Source organism: Haemorhous mexicanus, chromosome 34 (assembly GCF_027477595.1).
Source record: "Haemorhous mexicanus isolate bHaeMex1 chromosome 34, bHaeMex1.pri, whole genome shotgun sequence".
Classification (NCBI taxonomy): domain Eukaryota; kingdom Metazoa; phylum Chordata; class Aves; order Passeriformes; family Fringillidae; genus Haemorhous; species Haemorhous mexicanus.
The window spans coordinates 586,850-605,727 of NC_082374.1; the positions used below are offsets into that span (position 1 = coordinate 586,850).

Below are 18,878 nucleotides of genomic sequence, written 5' to 3' on the forward strand. Positions count from 1 at the left end.
CAGCTCCATCCCCCAATGGAGGAGTCATGTTGGGCACAGCCCTGGTACCCCACATTCCCTGTAATCCATGTTGCTAACGCACCTGGCTAGGTTTTCCTTTTGGTTTGGCTTTAATTTTTTTCACTTCTCTATGTCTTTGCAGTCCAAAAGCCGAGTGGGATCGAACTTTCACCTCAAAACCACTCAAATCCCACTGAAAATAACTGAATTTTAACTCAAAAGGGCTCATTCCCACCTCAAATTGCTTGTTCCCTCCTCACAAAAACTCTGTCCGAGGTCAAACTCACTCCATTCCACAGCTGCCAGGCTGAGATGGAGTTGGGAGGAGATTGGGAGAAGCGGGATCCCAGTTTGGAGCAGTGGGATGAGGATTGTGTGGGACTGGGTGGGTGGGATGTATTTGATAGCAAATAAAACTTTCAGAGTTACTGATTTCTGTCCCATTCATTTCCAGTCCATTCTGTTTGCAGAGTGCCGCCTTCTCAGCTGATTCAATTCCTATAAAAATACCATTTTAAAATCATCTAACCCAAACAATCCCAAACCCTATGACCTAATAAAACCACCCAGAGTCAATTAATTTTTTAAAAATAATATTAATTTTTTAGAGTACTTAAGGGTGTTATTAAAGTTTAATTGTTTGGTAAAAATGCATGGGAAATTATAGTGGTGTTTGGTTTTGTGTTTAGTATATTTGTAATATGAATTGTTTAACTAAGGTGTGTTAGATTGTATGTTAGTTTTTTAAGTTTTTTATCTCAAATATATTAGTTATTGTGTTAAAACTATGGTATATAATTATTGGTATATAATTTATTTATATTTATTGGTAGTGTTATAGTTATTGTTTTGGGTTGAATCATTATTGAAGTATTGAAAGGAAGACTTGAAATTATTATATTTTATTTTTATTATAATTTATTTCATTTTTATTATAAATTAATGATTTATAATTTTATTATGAATAGTTGGGAGGACAGGAAAGAAATTCAAGGGCAGGAACATTTTTTACTGGCTGGGAACTGGAATTCCAGACCCTGGGAGTGTGTGCAGGACCACACAGACTGGGATCAAATATGGACTGGGATCCTGTGGACTGGAACTATATGGATCAGGACCACACATGCTGGGATCAACAGGACTGGGATCAAATATAGGCTGGGACCATTTGTTAAAGTAATTTTGTTATATAGTCTTGTATTTGCGGGGTTCCCAGCTGAAGGAAGGAATGATGGATCCGACTCTTTGTTCTTAGAAGGCCAATGTATTATTTTATGATACTATATTTTATTAAAGAATACTATACTGAACTACACTGAAGAATATAGAAAGGACACTTACAGAAGGCTAAAGGATACTAATGAAAAACTTGGGACTCTTTCCAGAGCCTCGACACAGCTTGGCTGTAATTGGCCAGTAAGTAAAAACTCACAGCAGAAACCAATGAAACAACCACCTGTTGGATAAACCATCTCCAACTACATTCCAAAGCAGCAAAACACAGGAGAAGCAAACGAGATAATATTGTTTTCCTTTTTCTCTGAGGCTCCTTAGCTTCCCAGGGGAAGAATCCTGGCAAGGGAATTTTTCCAGAAAATATGACTGCCACATTTCACCCTTTTTTATTTAAGTAAAAATAAAAAGAAACTGTGTTTGTAATTCTTCTGCTGGGCCCATGCAGAAGAGAGAACAAACACGTCTCGAGAGGTTTATCTGTTGCCAATCAAAACCTCAGTCAAGTCCTGATGTGGAATGATCAAGGAGATTCTTTACCTGTAGAACATGATCAACTTCTATCATATCACTAAAACAAGGCTAACATTATCAGAAACCCAAACAACAATGCAAAAAAAGTTCACTGTTTCAAGTCCAAACAGCTGAGTTTCAGGAGAAGGTCCATTGACTGGAGATGTTGCTCTTTGACATCTCTGAAAGGTCCCTTTTGGTCCTGAAACAGATTGGCAGAATCCTGAAACAAAGAACTGCTAAAGAAAAATCATCAACAATTATTTAGAAATCCATTGATAATTATCAAACAATATTGAAAAAATTTCTGGAATGCCCTGGCCACAGCCCTTAATTAAACCACTTGGGCTGAGGCTGACTTGTGGCTTTCCAGCACTTTGAGCTAGCTAGCTCTTTCCACCTTTTTATTTTATTTATTCATTTCTTTTTCTTTTTCTTAGAATGGGAAACAGCAACAGCGGGTTTTAGGACACTGGAGGGGCCCTGGCCCTGGTCCCGGTGGGTGGACCAAGGACCCCAGACGCGGCCCACAGTACAGTGGCCTGGGTCCAGGCAGGGGGATCAAAGCCCCCAAACCCAGCAGCGAGTGTGGCTGAGGCCCTGGCCCAGAGAAACGAGCCAAACAGCCCAGACCCGGCCCGCGGGGCGGGATCTTTGTTCTCACAGCCCGCCTCCACCATGCTGCCAGTGCCTTGGCAGCAGGAGTGACCGAAAGCCTCCTCCTGCTCCCCCCAGAACCACCGGCACATGCTGGCTGCTGGTAAGGAGGAGCTTTCCTGGGGATCTTCATTCCGGATCTGGGCGTCCTCATTCCCCAGAAGAAGCGAGCAATGTCTGCCATCCACTGCGCCTCCCGCCGCAGCGATGCAAACAACAGTGTTCCTGATCTCTGCTCCTTGGCACTACCCTCACCCCCTCCAGGCTTGGGCCAGAGAAAGCACCTCAGGGAGCCACCTCCCCCACGCCGCTGGCATGTGCAGGGGGAGTCAGTTCCGAGCCCCAGTGAGAAGCCTGAAAAATGCTGTGTCCCAGAAAAACACCGAATTTCAAAGCGGTCAGCCGGGAGGCGCCTGCAATCAGCTGTCAAGCTGCATCACCTCCACGGAGGGACAGGCCAGTCGCAGGGTCCAACGCAGACGCTGAGGCCAAGGACGAAGCCTCTGAAGGTGCGTCTGCTGCCAGGCTTGATGCAAAGAGAGCAGCCACAGGCAGCTTCACAGAAACTGGAAAATGTGGGGGTTCCCAGGAAGGGCACCGCTGATCCAGGACATCGAGGCGCTGCCTGCAATTGCCCATAACCGCCCCCAAGGAGCCTCCAGGGCTTTACCCTCCATGAGCTGCAGCAGACGTGTTGTGAAAGCGACAAGAGCCCGTGGAATGGTCCTTGTTGCAGGCAGATTAGCCACTTGTAGCTCTTCAAAATCCCTCCCATGAAAAACACGTTCACTCTCCTGTGATAATGTAAAAAGTTTAAAAAGGACAATGGGAGACCAGGACCATGGAGCAAAGCTTATTACGGCAGGGTGCATCTTGGCACTCAGCCAGGAGCACCCTGTTACCTTTGGGGATCCCCTGAAATACCTTTTCCCTTACTTCAGCCTGTTGCATATTCATAGACCCTCATGCATAGCAAACTTTTCCCCAAACTAGTTTACACGTTCCAAGAACTGTTTAGCATGGCTCCTCCTCAGATCTGCCTTTTCAGAGCATGCAGATTCCTTGGTTGTGGTTTTAGTCCATTCTTATCACCTCCAGTTTTTGCCCCTTGGTCCACACTGCCTTCAGATGGGGAGTGCTGATACCTTGCAGATCTTACAGGTGTCCTCATCCTGTGTGCATTGGCTGTTATCCCATCCCAGCAGGCATTTTACACAAGCAGCTATTTCATGAAGCTTTATTAACAGCAGAAATAAAAATTATATCTTTACAACAAAGTTACTTTAACATCACACATATAAAATGTATTTTAATATCTATGAAAAGCCAATATTATAATATGTATCCATAACAATAAACCTCTCGCTGAGTGATGGTGGATGTCAGTCCCATGGCCCAGTCCAAGTACTGGGAATTTTGCTCCCCTTACTGGGAATTCCCCTCCCCGTAAGCTTTTTACCCCCATGTTTTTAGAGTCACTATTGTTATGGATACATAACAATAATATTGGCTTTTCACAGATATTAAAACGGATTTTATATCTGTGGTGTTAAATTAACTTTGTTATTGTCCTGTTTTGAAAAGCCAGGTTTCTGCTAAGGAAGGCAGGGGCCTCCCCTGGAATGGAAAATGCAAACCCCCTCCCTCTGAATTGTTATCATTTAGAAAGGGGCTCTCAGGCAAAGATATGGGAATAGGAATAACAGTTCTTTTTTGAAGAAAAGTTAAAAATACAAATGCAGTAGTACAAACAAAAAAAGCACTGACAGAGTCAGAACAGAACCTGACATCCTGTGGTTCAGGGTGTTGGCAACAGTCCCAGTCAATGGTGGCTGCAGCCCTCCTGCAGTGCCAGGTGTGGCTCTGTTGGAGCAGGGATCCTGGAGAAAGGTGGAGTTCTCCTCTAAACAACCAGAGGAGGTGTAGATGGGCCTGGTCTTCCTCTGGGAATCCAGTGGGAAAAGGCTGATCCTCTAGGAATCCAGAGGGAAAAGGCTGCTATGGTGTTCCAAACCTCAGATTCTATCCAGTTAGAATCGCTTGGCTCCTCCCCCTGGGCAGAGCACCTCCCAATGGGATGATACCATTTTATCAGCCATGCAGTGACACTCAGTCGCTCATTAACAGAAGATAATTAATAATTAATGGCCCATTGACAGAAGATATATCCTGGAGGGAGGATTGGTTTGGAAGAGATAAAGAAAATTGCCCAATGAACAGAAGATAACTGCCCCACCTCTGACAGATGGCAAACACAACACACACTTATCTTGCAATCCAGGACCTGTCCTCACTGGCTGCCCCCATTCTCCAGAGTTCATGGTGTCCAGGGAGGCTGCAGCTGCCGGTGCCAGGAACAAATGAGACGGTGCTTGGTGTCAGAAAGCTCCAGAATTCCATTTCTTACCCCCAAAAGACAGGGAAAAGGCAGAGACATGGGGTTTCTATAGGGTATCCAAGGGGTGGAGTTGGGGTTTGGGTAAAGGGAGGAGATCTTAGCAACACAAGAAGGGTGAGATCAAGTTCCTGCCTCTTAGCAACAGGGGCACTCCACACAGAATGCATCCCCAGGTCCTAAATTCCCCCTAAACTGCCTGTGAAATTGTGGAACTTCAGATATTTTTGGTCAATTTATTTCATTTAACACTGTTATGGCTGTTTTTAAGAAATAAAGATGAAGCACAAGCAAATTAAGGCCAAACCAAAAGGATAAGCACACAGGGGTATTCCCACCATGGATCACTGGGAATGTGGGGCACCAGGGCCCTGCCCAACATGGCTCCTCCAGCGGGGGATAGAGCTGGAGCAGCGCATGAAGCTCTTTCTGCACTTGGGGCACTCACAGGGCTTCCCTTACTGGTGGCTCCGTTGGTGTTTGTTCAAGTGAGAGCGCTGTGAGAAGCTCTTCCCACACTCCTCACACTCGTAGGGCCTCTCCCCGGTGTGGATGCGCCGGTGGGTGATGAGGGTGCAGTTTCGCTTAAATCCCTTCCCACAGTCGGAGCAGCAGAAGGGCCTCTCCTCTGAGTGAATCAGATAATGACTGAGGAGACTGGAGCTGGTCTTAAACCTCTTCCTGCATTTATCACACTTGTAGGGTCTCTCCCCAGTGTGGGTCTTTTGGTGGAGGATCAGGTGGGAATGCTGTCTGAAGCACTTCCCACATTTCCCACATCTGTGTGGCCGTTCCCTAGTGTGGATGTTCTGGTGCTGAATCAGATAGGCACTCTGTTTGAAGCTCTTCCCACACTCCCCACACTTGTAGGGCCGTTCCCCAGTGTGGGTCCTCCGGTGGCGGATCAGGGTGGAGCTCCGGCTGAAGCTCTCCCCACATTCCTCACACTCATGGGGCCTCTCCCCGGTGTGGATTTGTCGGTGCATGACAAGATGGGCATTCTGCCTGAAGCCCTGCCCGCAGTCAGGGCAGCGGAAGGGCCTTTCCTCTGTGTGCGTGCGCTGGTGCTGGAGGAGACTGGAGCTGGTGTGAAACCTCTTCCTGCATTGATCACACTGGTAGGGACATTCCCCAGTGTGGATCATCTGGTGTTTGATCAGCTGGGAGCTCCAGCTGAAGCTCTTCCCACATTCTGCACACTCATAGGGCCCCTCCTCAGTATGGGTCTTCTGGTGCTTGATGAGTTCAGAGCTCCTTCTGAAGTCCTTCTCACACTCCCCACATTTGTAGGGCCGTTCCCCAGTGTGGGTCCTCTGGTGGTGAATCAGGGTAGAGCGCTGGATGAAGCTCTTCCCACATTCCCCACACTGGTGGGGCCTCTCCCCAGTGTGGATCCTCTGGTGGTGGATCAGGGTAGAGCGCCGGCTGAAGCTCTTCCCACATTCCCCACACTCGTGGGGCCTCTCCCCAGTGTGGATTTGTTGGTGCATGGCAAGATGGGAGCTGTGCCTGAAGCCCTGCCCGCAGTCGGAGCAGCGGAAGGGCCTCTCCTCTGTGTGTGTGCGCTGGTGCACGAGGAGACTGGAGCTGGTCTGAAACCTCTTCCTGCACTGATCACACTCGTAGGGCCGTTCCCCAGTGTGGATCTTCTGGTGGTGGATGAGGCTAGAGCTCCGGCTGAAGCTCTTCCCACACTCCCCACACTCATAGGGCCTCTCCCCAGTGTGGGTCCTCTGGTGCACAATCAGGTGGCAGTTCCACCTGAAGCTCTTCCCACACTCTGAGCACTTGTGGGGTTCCTCCCCATTATGAACCTGCTTATGGATCACCAGCTCCGAGCTCCGGCTCGATCTCCGGCCGCTTTCCTGGCCCAGGCTGGCTCTTTCCCCCTCAGATCCCTGCGATCTGCGTTTGCAGCCCCTCCTCGTGCGGGATCTCCAGGGCTTTTCCTCCCCGTTGGGTTCCTGTGCCGAGGAGTCGCTCAAAACGGCCTCTTCCCTCAGGTTCTGCCTCGGGGATTTGTCCTCCCTGCTCTCCATACTCAGCTCCTGCTCTGGGGTAGGAAGGACAAGGACAGGATGGGATTTGCCTCTTTCCCCCCAGGTCAACTTCAGCAGGATGGCACCAGCAGTGGGGCTGTCCTGCAGCCGGGGGCCGTGCTGGGCTGGGAGATGGAGCAGGACAGAGGGGGAAAGGGGCACTGACTTCCTCCTCACCTGCCTCACTGTCCTGGGGCAATTTCCTCTTCCTCACAGCCTCCCAGGGCTTGGGAATGGGAAATCCTGGTTTGGGGAAAACAAGAGTTGAGCACGTGGACTTTGAAAGTCCCTCTGTCCAAGTTCATCTCTAAAAGTCACCAGCAATCTGGGCTCCAGAAAAACCTTCCATAAACCAAGGTTCAGCCCTGAAAAAGCCTCCCAGGAGTTCCCCATCCCTGGTCCCTTCCCTTTGCTCTTCAGGGCTCCCCCCGTGTCCCAGCTGCTGGCGATCATGCTTGGGTTGGGGGTCACCCTTCTCCTCAGTGCCCGCCCTCCCCAGGCTGCTGGGAGTCCCAGCAATCCCAAAAGCTCCCCCCTCTTTGCCCTCCCCATTTAGGGATGCCAGGGCTGTTTGGGCTCCCGGGTCCCTTTTCCCCTCATTCTCGGCTCTGGGCTGCAGGGGCTCCAAGGAGTCCCCCCTGCCCCTCTCCAGGCTCTTGAGGGTCCCACCAATGGCGGCGCTACCCCCTCTCTGGGCTCCCCACTTTGGGCTCCTGGGGGACACAGGGCTCTGCTCCTCCAGCCTGCCTCTGCCGGCAGCCACCACCGGCACCCCCCAATGTCCCTCCAAGGGGCCTTTTCCACTCAGCCTTAGACTTCTTCATTCTCTAAACATCCTGACCCCAAAAAAACCCAACTGGGGGCAATGGGCTGCATGCTGGCGGTGACTGGAAACAACTGGGCTTATACTGGGATACACTGGATCATGCTGGAAGTAACTGGAATCATACTGGCACTGAGTGCCACTGCATTGAGGCTGACTGGGAGTGGTTCTGACCAAATGGGATCATACTGGAAGGAACTGGGACTGACTGGGAATATGCTGGAGGGAACTGGGCTACACTCACAGATACTGGGAACAAAAGTGAGGGTGAAAGAGAGCAACTGGAACCATGTGGAGCACAACTGCTTCATACTGGCAGGGACTGGGAGCACATTGGGCTCATCTTTGGATCATACTGGGAGGGAATGGACTAATACTGGGAGTATCTGAGAGCGACTGGGAACACACCCTGCACAGCATCCCCCATACTGGGCCTGACAGGGAGCACGCTGGGAGCAAATGGCATCATACTGGGACTGACTGGGTTGATCTACGAAGAAACTGGAACCATGCTGGAGGCAGCTGGGACCATACAGGGAGAGACTGGAAGCAACTGGGATTATACTGGGACCACACTGGGAGGGCTGGCATGTGACTGGGATCAAACTGGAGCTTACTGGGATCACACTGGGGTTGAAAGGCAGCAACTGGGATCACACTTTGGGCTATTGGGAGCAACTGAGAGAAACTGGGATCATGCTGCAAGCAAACTGGAGGAACTGGGAAGGACTGGATGCATGCTGGAGGCAACTGGGATACTCTGGGCATGACTGAGGGATCATACTGGGATAACTAACACCTTACTGGGGCCACTGGCAGTGCCTGGAAATGACTACAGACATGCTGAGGGCAACTGGGATATACTGGGAGTGTCTGTAACCATACTGGGGGACTGGAATCACACTGGGAACAACTGGGACCACGCTGGGGGCAACTGGGAGTGAGTGGGACCATGCTGGGAGGGACTGGGATCATCTGGGGAGTGACTGGGACTAGAGCAGGGGCAACTGGGTTCAACTGGGACCATACTGGGAGTGTCTGTAACCATAGGGGAGTGATGGAACCACACTGGGAACAGCTGGGCCCATACTGGGAGAAACTGGGATCACACTGGGGGCACTGGCATCAGACTGGGAGTGTCTGCGAGCAACTGGGATTAGCCTGCAAGTGACTGGGATCATACTGGGAGTGGCTACCATCATACTGGGATTATACTGGGTGTGAATGGATCCTGACTGGGGGTTACTGGGAGTTTATGGACCCATGTTGGGAGGAAAATGTGGACATATTGAGAGCAACTTGGATGAGCTGGAAGGTACTGGAACCATGCTGAGAGGACTAAGACTACAACTGGGGAAACTGGGACCACACTTTGAGCAACAGATAGAAACTGGGATTATGCTAAAGCAAACTGGGAGTAACTGGGTAAGACTCGGATCATTCTGAGGTAACTAAAACATACTGGGAGTGTCTCTAAGCATCCTGGGGGGATTGGAACCACACTGGGAACAGCTGGGATCATGCTGGGGTCAACTGAGACAATGCTTGGGGAAACTGAATCTACTCTGGAGGCAACTGCGCATGACTGGAACCCTGCTGAGAGGGACTGGGATTATTCTTGGAGCAACTGGAATCATAATGGGAGGAAGTGGGAACATCTGGAATTATGCTGGGAGCAACTGGGATCATACTGGGATTGACAAGGAGTAGCTGTGAGCAACTGGAATTGTGCTGAAAGCAACTGGGAGAAAGTGGAAGTGACTGGGAGCATGCTGGGGCTGACTGGGATATACTGGGAGAGACAGGGAGTCACTGGGATAACACTGGGGGCACTGCGATCAGACTGGGAGCTACAGGAATTTGACGGCAAGTGACTGGGATCATACTGGGAGTGGCTACAATCAGACTGGGATTAGAGTGGGTGTGATTGGACCCTGACTGGGGGTTACTGGGAGCTCCTGGGCCCATGCTGGGAGCCAATTGGGGACAGAATTAGAGGAACTGGGAGCAACTGGAGTAATACTGGGGGCAAGGGAGCCACACTGAGGTAACTGGGAGTGCCTGGAAATGACTACAAGAATGTTCAGGGCAACTGGGATGTTCTGGGTGTGTCTGAAACCATATGGGTGGTGACTGGGACCAAACTGGGAGCAACTGGGATTTTGCTGGGGGAACTGGGAACACGCTGAGGGAGAGTGGGAGTGACTGGGGCCCTGCTGGGAGAGATTGGGCTCATACTGGGAGTGCCAAGGAAACTGGAAGCACATGGAGGGACCAACTGGGCTTATAGTGGGAGCAGCCACTGCAGACGCCAGGACCCCCCAAAAACACCTCCCGGCAACCCCCGATGTCCCCCCGAGGGCAATCTGCGGCTCGGCTTTGGAGCCCTGTCAGTTCCAAACATCCCCCCAAAAAACCCCAAACCCAGGCACCCCCTGGCAGATTTGGGCCGAGCTCCCCCTCCCCGGGCACCTGCGGGACGGGGGGCGATGATCCCAGGGCTGCCATGACTTCAGGATTCCCTCTCTCCTGCTCCAGCTGTTTCCTGCTGCCACTCAGCCTCTTTCTCCCTCCCTCCTCCTCCTCCCGCATTCCCAAAGGCCGAACCCTGAGGGGAAAGGGGGCAAGGAAAGGGCGGAACTGTGAGGGGAAAGGGGCCGGCCAAGGAGAGCCATGGTCCTAAAAGGGCCCGGTTTCCTTTAAAATCACCCAAAAGGGCCTCAAATGCAGCCAAAATCCACCAGGTTTGGCCTAAAAACAGCCAAAAAGGATTAAAATTATCCAAAGGGGTCTAAAATCCAACCAAAGGGGCCCAAAATTTCCCAAACGTGTTTACACTTGCCTCAAATGGCCTAAAATCACCCAAATGAGCCTAAAATCCATCCTGTCTTGACAGAAATCACCTACATTGACCTAATGTTATGAACAAAAAAGTTAGCATTCTTTTAAAGAGAAGGAGCTGCAGAGGAGTTTTCAGTTGAGCTAGGAATTGATCGCTGGCCAAGAGTTCTTTGTTAGTGAAATGTTGGAATCACCCCTTGAGTATCCTTAAGTACCACCGTTTAACTCTCTATTGTAGAGAATTCTTGTTTTTCAGAACCACCCTAGCCTGTTGCCAGGAGGATGACAACCTCCCCTCAGACGGTGGGGAGAGGGAGAAATTTGCATCTCAGGAGACATACAAATTTATCTCAAACCCAAAACTGCACTGGGACGGGACCTTCACCAAATCCTGGAAAATACCCCAAAAAAGACGAGCCAAAGCGGAATTGAGAGGTCAGGGTGGTGTCTGGACAGCAGGGCCAAGGTGCAAAGCTGGCAGAGATGCTTGAAAACCTCGGTCACTCCTCGCCCCAACTAAAAATGATGCCAGTCGGACCCAGGACCCCCTGGACTGATAACCCAAACTGAGAAACCTGGGTATACCCCCACTGCTCTTGCGAGGACAGGACTCCGGGCTCTGGCCCCTAGGGGACAGAGCTACAAATCCTCCTCTTCTGAGTCACTGCTGGGAGCGGCGGCAGAACTCCCCAGATCTGACAAAACCCCACTTTGAGCTGATCACTTTAATAAAGGCATAAAAAGGAGGAAAATCTCCTGCCCTGTTTATTTCAGCTGGGGCCTCGTCCGGGATTGCCACGCCTGAAGAGGACAACAGGACTGGGACGGCCGCCCACCCTGCGACCTCCAGGACAGCTAGCTATCAGGACCAGAGAAGATCAGCTCAGGACCAGTGACGCTGAGGAGTGCCGGATTGGTGAGAAAATACCGGCGGCGGGAGTGGGGGCGAGTGAGTGGAGTGTGAATGAGACGAGGACTGGTAGCTCAGATTCTCGAAGCGAGTGGGACCTCCTTGTACCACGTTTTCGGACTCCCGCGAGGGGGCCGGCCGGGAACGGAGGGAAGCATGTGGAATTAGTGTGAGTGAGAGCCTCTGAAGGGGGAAGGAGGGCCCCCCCGCTCCGGGCGTGCGGAGGAATTTTGTGTGAGTGGCATGCAAACTAAGTCCTGACGAAGGAAGTCAGGCCTCGGCGAAGGAAGCCGGGTTTTAAGTCCTGAGAAATCAGGCAGTGGTTTTTCCTGACAAAGGAAGTCAGGCACGAATCGGGCTCTTGGGCCGGGGTTTCGTGTTTAAAGTCCTGATAGACATAAGACCTGACATTAAGTTAGGCAGTCAAGAGATCAGGCAGTAGTATAAATATAAAGTCCTGAGCTTCAGGCAATTTTTTCTTGAGATGTTTTTCTGTTGAGACCTGAAAAATGGGAGGATGTAACAGCAAGAAAGCCGGCAAGAGGTTGAGGAATATACCTCCCAATATTCCCTTAGGGGAACTGTTAGAGAGATGGGATTCTATAGAGGCCACAGAGGGATTAGTAAGGTTAAGATGATCCATTACTGTGTAGAAGTTTGGCCAGAATTAGAAGTGCAGGGGGGATGGCCCTGGTGTGGGACAAAGGACAAGTGGATGTGTCAGCAGCTGAGTCAATATCTGACAGCTCAGGAGGACACTGAACCCGAGCAATTATTGTATGTAGATTGTTGGTTAAAAAATGCTATCGGGGATGAGGGTGTGAAAATTTGTAAGATCCAGAGGAAGAAAGAGGGGAATGAAGGAGGGGATGTTGGAATTAGTAAAAGATGGGACCTCCTGGATTATTTACCGCCGGGTGCCCTTTTACCTTATAATCCTCTTCCTCGGGCACCTCAAAGAGCAGATCCGGCCTTTCCTCCGGCTGCTATCTCATTACCACCTCCTGTAATTCCTTCTATCCCTTTGGCTTCCTCTGCGGTAGACCCAGTATCTCCCCTAGTAACCACTCCCTTACCACCCCCCTTCAGCTCCCTCAGTTCCTTCTGCACCACCACAAGCGCCTACTCCACAGGCTAAATTCACTACCCCTTCTCAAGCTCCACTTAATATGCATGCAGGCTCTTCTCCCCCTCCTACTGCTGTCCCTTTACCTCCTCCTAGCTGTATTCCAAAATAGACCCAGACACCACGGAAGGCCAAGTGTTACTAAAGGTCCAATTTGTTACCAAATCTTGGCCTGATATACGGAGAAAACTGGAAAAGATTGAAGATTGGCAAGAGAAGGACATGAATGAATTACTGAGAGAAGCATTAAAGGTGTATTTAAGGAGGGACGAAGAAAGAGCAAAGGCCAAAGCCAGGATCATGGTTGCAGTAGCTAGAGAAAGTGTAGGGGCAAACGACTCTATCCCATGATCCGAGGGTCCACCACCAGGAGGAGGCAAGGATAGGACAGTACTGTCAGGTGTGAGCGGAATAGAGAGACCTCAAATCAGGCGCTGCTATTATTGTGGAGGGATAAGTCACATAAGAAAGTTTTGCAGAAAGGTCAGTACTGATGAGGCAATAGCCAGAGAACAAGATGATTTTGGGAGGATTCTTAGGGGTGATTATTAGGGGGGTCAAGGGCTTTAAAGTTTATGACACCCGATGTAACATCTAGAGGAGCCCTTGGTATACTTTAGGAGATCCCTAAATGAAGGATTTGAATTTGTGATAAATACAAGAGCACATAAAGCCTGTCTTAACAATGTAGCAGAAGATATAGTACAATGCTCAAAGACATCTAGGGTTGGACAAAACAGCTGGGTGAAGAGATATCCAATAGCACCAAGATTGGGCAGTAACACCTAAATTTGTAATAAGTGATGTGAGATCAAAAGGTACCTTATTGTTTTCTTGTAGTGTGTGAAAGTGAAGTCACACAAAGTCGGCCTCACCTTCCCGGGCGGGTGGGAAGTGAGGGGCAGTGGAAAGAGTGCATGACTCGCAAACCAGGTTTTAGTCCCCGGGCAGGTGGGGGCTTTAGCCAAAGGTGTGTGTGTGACCTGCAAATCAGGCTATGGTCCCTGGGCAGGTGGGGGCTTTAGCTGAAGGTGTGTGTGTGACCTGCAAACCAGGTTTTAGTCCCTGAGCAGGTGGGGGCTTCAGCCAAAGAGTGTGTGTATGGCCTGCAGAGATGCACTATGTGTCTTGAGAGTGTGAAGGAATGTGGGAAGGTGAATGAGAAATTGAGTGAATGTAGATGAATGAAAGTACGGGTAATGTGGATTGTGCACATCTCCTTAGAGGGAAGTGTATTGTGTTGAAAAGTAGTGTGTGAAAAAGTTTGTTATGAGTGTAAGTGATTAAAAAGGTAGTTATTAAGCTGTTAGTGAAATTGAGAAACAGAGGCAAAAGATGAGTAGATAAGATCTTGAAAATACAATAGAAAACTAGTAAGTTAAAGAAAAAAAAAAAAAGAAAAAAAAAAAAAGAAGAAAAAGGCATACCAGAAGAGAACTCCCAAAACATTATCTTGGAGTTAAGTTAGCTAACAGAAATGAATATGATTCCTTGCAAATTACAAGGTATGAAAAAGTTGAGAGAAACATGCAAGCTATAGAAGAGAGGGAAATTAACCAATTATACATAACATTAACCCAGGAGATTTGAGTTTTAAAGAAATCATTAATGCCTATACTTGCAAGCCCCTTTCAGGTACTCCTCATTGCTAATTCAACTGTGCAGACCAGAAGAAAGAGTTGGACCCACTTCACCAGATCCCACACTACTCTCCCTTCCAGGCATTGGCTCACCTTCTGGCATTGGGCCAGAATCCACACCACTCGCATCCTCTGGCATTGGGCCAGAATCCACACCGCTGTCTTCCTCTGGTATTGGACCAGGATTCAACATCAGCTTCTCCCTCTGGCATCGGGCCAGAATCTACACCACAGTCTTCCTCTGGTATTGGACCGGGATTCACCTTCTCCCTCTCACCTTCTAGCATTGGACTAAATGACTCACCCCCTAACTCAGGACAAGAGTCAACCATATCACAAGTCAATTCAGCAGGGTATACTGTTATAAAAGGACCAAAAGACTTAAAATTGACGCTCAGAAGGAAGAGTCAAAAAGACTGAACTGTATGAGGAAATAGATTGGTATCAGAATCAACATATCTAAGAGTGTTGTAAGACAGTTTTGTGTTTAAATGAAGTTTGTAAAATGTTACCAAAAAAAAAAAAAAAAATTGTTTAAGTAATTCTGGTAAAAATTCTGGGTAAGCTCCCCCAACTCAAAAACAAACATTCCAAGGTAATCCTCTACAAAGCACCCTCCCTAGGAGAAATAAAAATTAGTAAGGACAGACCAAGAGAGGTAACCAGAGAAGTGGGTAAAAAAAAAAAAAAAAAGGACTCTTGAAGGGCTTAAAAAGAAAACTTCTTCTAAGTGAAATCCTCAAGAGGCAAGACCGGGTGGGGGCATGCTGTGTAAGATGACCCATACCGGACTCTTGGGAAGGGTAGTAATGATGGCTTTAATTGCTGGTGCTCTGGGGAGCCCAGGAAAGCCGTGCTGTGAGTGCTACCAACCCCTCGAGGAGGGAGAAATAAGCTCCTTGTCAAGAGTCCATACAAGTTTTAACCCTAAATCTGTTAACCTCTCCCAACTGGTCTTTTGTGAAAAGGATGAGAAAAGATGGATGGCCCATAATACTGCCACTTTTATGCAGCAACTCCTGGGAGAGTGCCCTGTAGGAGAAGCCGGTTTGAGCTTTGAACGTGATGTTACTGAAGCAAGCTTGGTAAATCTGGTAAAAAGACAAGAGATGGTAAAAGTGGTAACAAAAATGGTTTGTAAAAGGTATTTAGCAGTTTTGTCTGTTAAGAAAAAAGAAAGGGACAAGAGTATTTACTATGAAGCATATGAGTGTACTGAAAAAGAGATAAACCCCTTGAGGAAAATGAAAGAACTGTGTAAATGTTGGGAAAGCCCTAAACCCCTGGTTTTGATCTCTGGTATTACAGCACACACTAAATTGTCAAAAGATTGGTCTGGTGGTTGTACTACTAGAATGATAACACAACATTTCTCTTCATTACATAAAGAGTCTGGATCAAGTTTAGGAGTTCTTATATACAAAGATTTAAGAGAAACCAAACAGAAGAAGCAAAGTACAATAGAAATTGAGAGAAGTCAAAATTGTAAGGGCCCAATTCAGACCCCGATATCTATGTTAAATAAAATCATCAAGCTCCAGGCAGTATTAGAAATAAAGAATGCAATTATTAGAAACCACTCAAACGAGATAAGAAAATTAGCACATGTAAACAACCAAGAACAAACTCCTACACTTGATTCCAGTTGGTGGGATAACCTATGGACTTTCAAAAAAGATTTATGGGGAGAGGGGACTTTCCCCACTGTGTGTATACTTGGAGGATTGCTTTTTTTTTTCTGTGCTTATGTCTCTGTGCCTTTAAAACAGTAGTACCTGCTGTTCAAGCCAACCTGAAGAAACCAAAGAATGTAACAAAGTTAAGTAACTATGATTACAAGACTGCTCAGGAAATTTATAATCAATACAAAAAATTTAAGTTGATGCGAGCTTAGGTTTAAGCTCGATCAAAGAAAAATAGGGGGGGACTGTTATGAACAAAAAAGTTACCTTTTTTTTAAGAGAAGGAGCTGCAGAGGAGTTTTCAGTTGAGCTAGGAATTGATCGCTGGCCAAGAGTTCTTTGTTAGTGAAATGTTGGATTCACCCCTTGAGTATCCTTAAGTACCACCGTTTAACTCTCTATTGTGGAGAATTCTTGTTTTTCAGAACCACCCTAGCCTGTTGCCAGGAGGATGACAACCTCCCCTCAGACGGTGGAGAGAGGGAGAAATTTGCATCTCAGGAGACATGCAAATTTATCTCAAACCATAAACTGCACTCGGACGGGACCTTCACCAAATCCTGGAAAATACCCCAAAAAAAACGAGCCAAAGCGGAATTGAGAAGTCAGGGTGGTGTCTGGACAGCAGGGCCGAGGTCCGAAGCCGGCAGAGATGCTTGAAAACCTCGGTCACTCCTCGCCCCAACTAAAAATGATGCCAGTCGGACACAGGACCCCCTGGACTGATAACCCAAACTGAGAAACCTGGGTATACCCCCACTGCTCTTGCGAGGACAGGACTCCGGGCTCTGGCCCCTAGGGGACAGAGCTGCAAATCCTCCTCTTCTGAGTCACTGCTGGGAGCGGCGGCAGAACTCCCCAGATCTGCCAAAACCCCACTTTGAGCTGATCACTTTAAAAAAGGCATTAAAAGGAGGAATATCACCTGCCCTGTTCATTTCACCTAACATCACAAAAAATCCCAAAATACCCTCCAAAACCCCCAAGAATCCCACAAATTCCCAGTGGAACCCACCAAAATTTAAAACAACTCCTAAAAATTTCAATAAATCCAACTCCAAGAAACCCCCCAAAACCCTATTGAAATCCACCAAAATCCAAAACCCCCCAAATCCACAAAACACCCCAAAATCCTGTAACCCCCCCAAAACCCAATAATTCCCCCTAAACTGCCAATAAAATCTCCCAAAGCCTAAAAAAACCAGTCACAAATCCCCAAAAACCCTCTGTAAACCCCCAGATCTTCACAAATCTCCCCAGAAACTCCCACACTCCTGGATCGGGGGCACCGGCCGGTGGAACAGGAGCCACTTCAGGGGACCCTAGGAGCTTTTTGGGGAGGGGGCACCATGGGAGACCCCCCTAAAACTGGGGAGGGGGAACCTCCCCCTGAGGTTGTTGTGCCCCCTCCCCCTGAGACCCCCAGACCCCGGTTCAGGGTGGGCCTGGGACCCCTTGGGATGCCCAAATATCCCCCAGGACCACTCCAGGAACCCCAAACCCCCAAGAGCCCCCCCAAGGTTGGCCCAGGACCACTCCGGACCCCCAAACGCTCCCCAGGACCCTCAGACCCCCCAGCTCTCCCCAAAATTCACCCCAGACCCACCTGAGACCCCCCCCCAAATCCATCAGACTGCCCCAAATCCCCCTCAGACCCCTCAATCCCCCTCAAACCCTAGGAAATCCTCTCAGACTCCCCCAAGTTCCCCCCAGACCCACCTCAGAAACCCCCAGATCCCATCACAATCCCCCAAAATCCCCTCAGGCCCTCCCAATTCCCCTCAGATCCCCCTAAACCCACCTGAGAACGTTCTAGACCCTCTAAAGCTTCCCCCAAGCTTCCGAAAGCAGGTTCAGACCCACCAAAGCCCCCTCACACCCCCTCCTTCCCCCCAAACCCATCGCACAACCCCTATTTCCCGTCAATGCGCCCAAAAATCCTGCGTTTCTCCTCAAACCCGCCCCAAACCCCCCCCAGTTTGCCCCCGACCCCACCTCAGCTCCTCCTCTGCCGCTCTGCACTGGCAATCTCCCGCCCAGGCCGCGTGCGCGGGCTCCCAGCCAATAGCAGCGCGCACCGCCCCCCATCAACCAATGGCCGCGCTGTTTGTCCCCGAACCATTCAATCACGGCGCGGCTCCCCTCAGCAACGCCCGCCTTCTCCGCGCCGCTCCGGCCATACCAGAGGCGAGCCCGAAGCTGCGCCCCGTTCCCCGCCGCCGCCGGGAGCCGCTGGGCTCAGGACAGGTGCGGGAGGGACCTGAGGGGGGATCGGGGGGGGGGGGCGGGGGAGGGTCCTGAGGGGTCTGGGGGGGGTTTTGGGGAGGGGTTTGGGTGGGATCTGGGGGGTTTTGGGGAGAGGTCCTGGGCGGATTAGGGGGGGGGTCTGAGGGAGCCTGAGTTGGGTTTGGGGAGGGGTCTGGAGGGGTCCTAGGTGGGGTCTTGGGAAGGGTCTGGGGGGGTCTCAGGGGACATCCTGGTCTGGGCCCGATTGGGGTCTGGGGGCTCTCAGGGGCTCCTGGGCCAACCCTGGGGGATTTGGTGTTCCTGGCGGGGTCCTGGGGGAGATTTGGGGGTCCCGGCGGGTCCCAGGCCCACCCTGAACCGGGGTCTGGGGGTCTCAGGGGGAGGTGGCACAGCAGGGGTTCCCTCCCGCGTTTTGGGTGGTCTCCCATTGTGCCCCCTCCCCAAAAAGCTCCGAGGGCCCCCTGAAGTGGCTCCTGTTCCACCGGCCGGTGCCCCCTGATCCAGGATGGCCCCAGTGAGTCTGGGGGGATTTTTGGGGATTTTTTGGGGATTTGGGGAGGGTTTTTAGGGATTTGGGGGTGGCTTTTTTGGGCTTTTGGGGATTCTGTTGTTCATGGGGGAATTATTGGGTTTTGGGGGGGCTTGTGGATTTGGGGGGCTTTGGATTTTGAGGGATTTTATTGGGGTTTTGCAGTGGGGTTGGTTTTTGGGGGGTATTCATTGAAATTTTTGGGAGTATTTTTAAATTCTAGTGGGTTCCATTGGGATTTTG

At 49.8% G+C, this 18,878-nt stretch overlaps 2 protein-coding genes across 2 annotated transcripts in view; one reads left to right on the forward strand and one right to left on the reverse strand.

Moving 5' to 3' along the window:
• Positions 1–3,626: 3,626 nt before the first annotated feature.
• Positions 3,627–16,953, reverse strand: LOC132340951 (zinc finger protein 883-like). The gene is made up of 4 exons (XM_059872200.1): positions 16,127–16,953; positions 14,271–14,484; positions 7,015–7,080; positions 3,627–6,851 (listed from the first exon to the last, which is right to left on the reverse strand). Exons 2-4 carry the CDS (start codon positions 14,368–14,370, stop codon positions 5,257–5,259), a joined length of 1,761 nt encoding a protein of 586 aa, XP_059728183.1. The 5' UTR covers positions 14,371–14,484; positions 16,127–16,953; the 3' UTR covers positions 3,627–5,256.
• A 1,068-nt stretch (positions 16,954–18,021) lies between these two features.
• LOC132340972 (zinc finger protein 436-like) overlaps positions 18,022–18,878 on the forward strand; it is a 39,394-nt gene continuing 38,537 nt past the window's right edge. The window contains exon 1 of the mRNA XM_059872229.1: positions 18,022–18,106. The gene's annotated coding sequence lies outside the window, so the exon portion shown is untranslated. The remainder of the gene's footprint in view (positions 18,107–18,878) is intronic.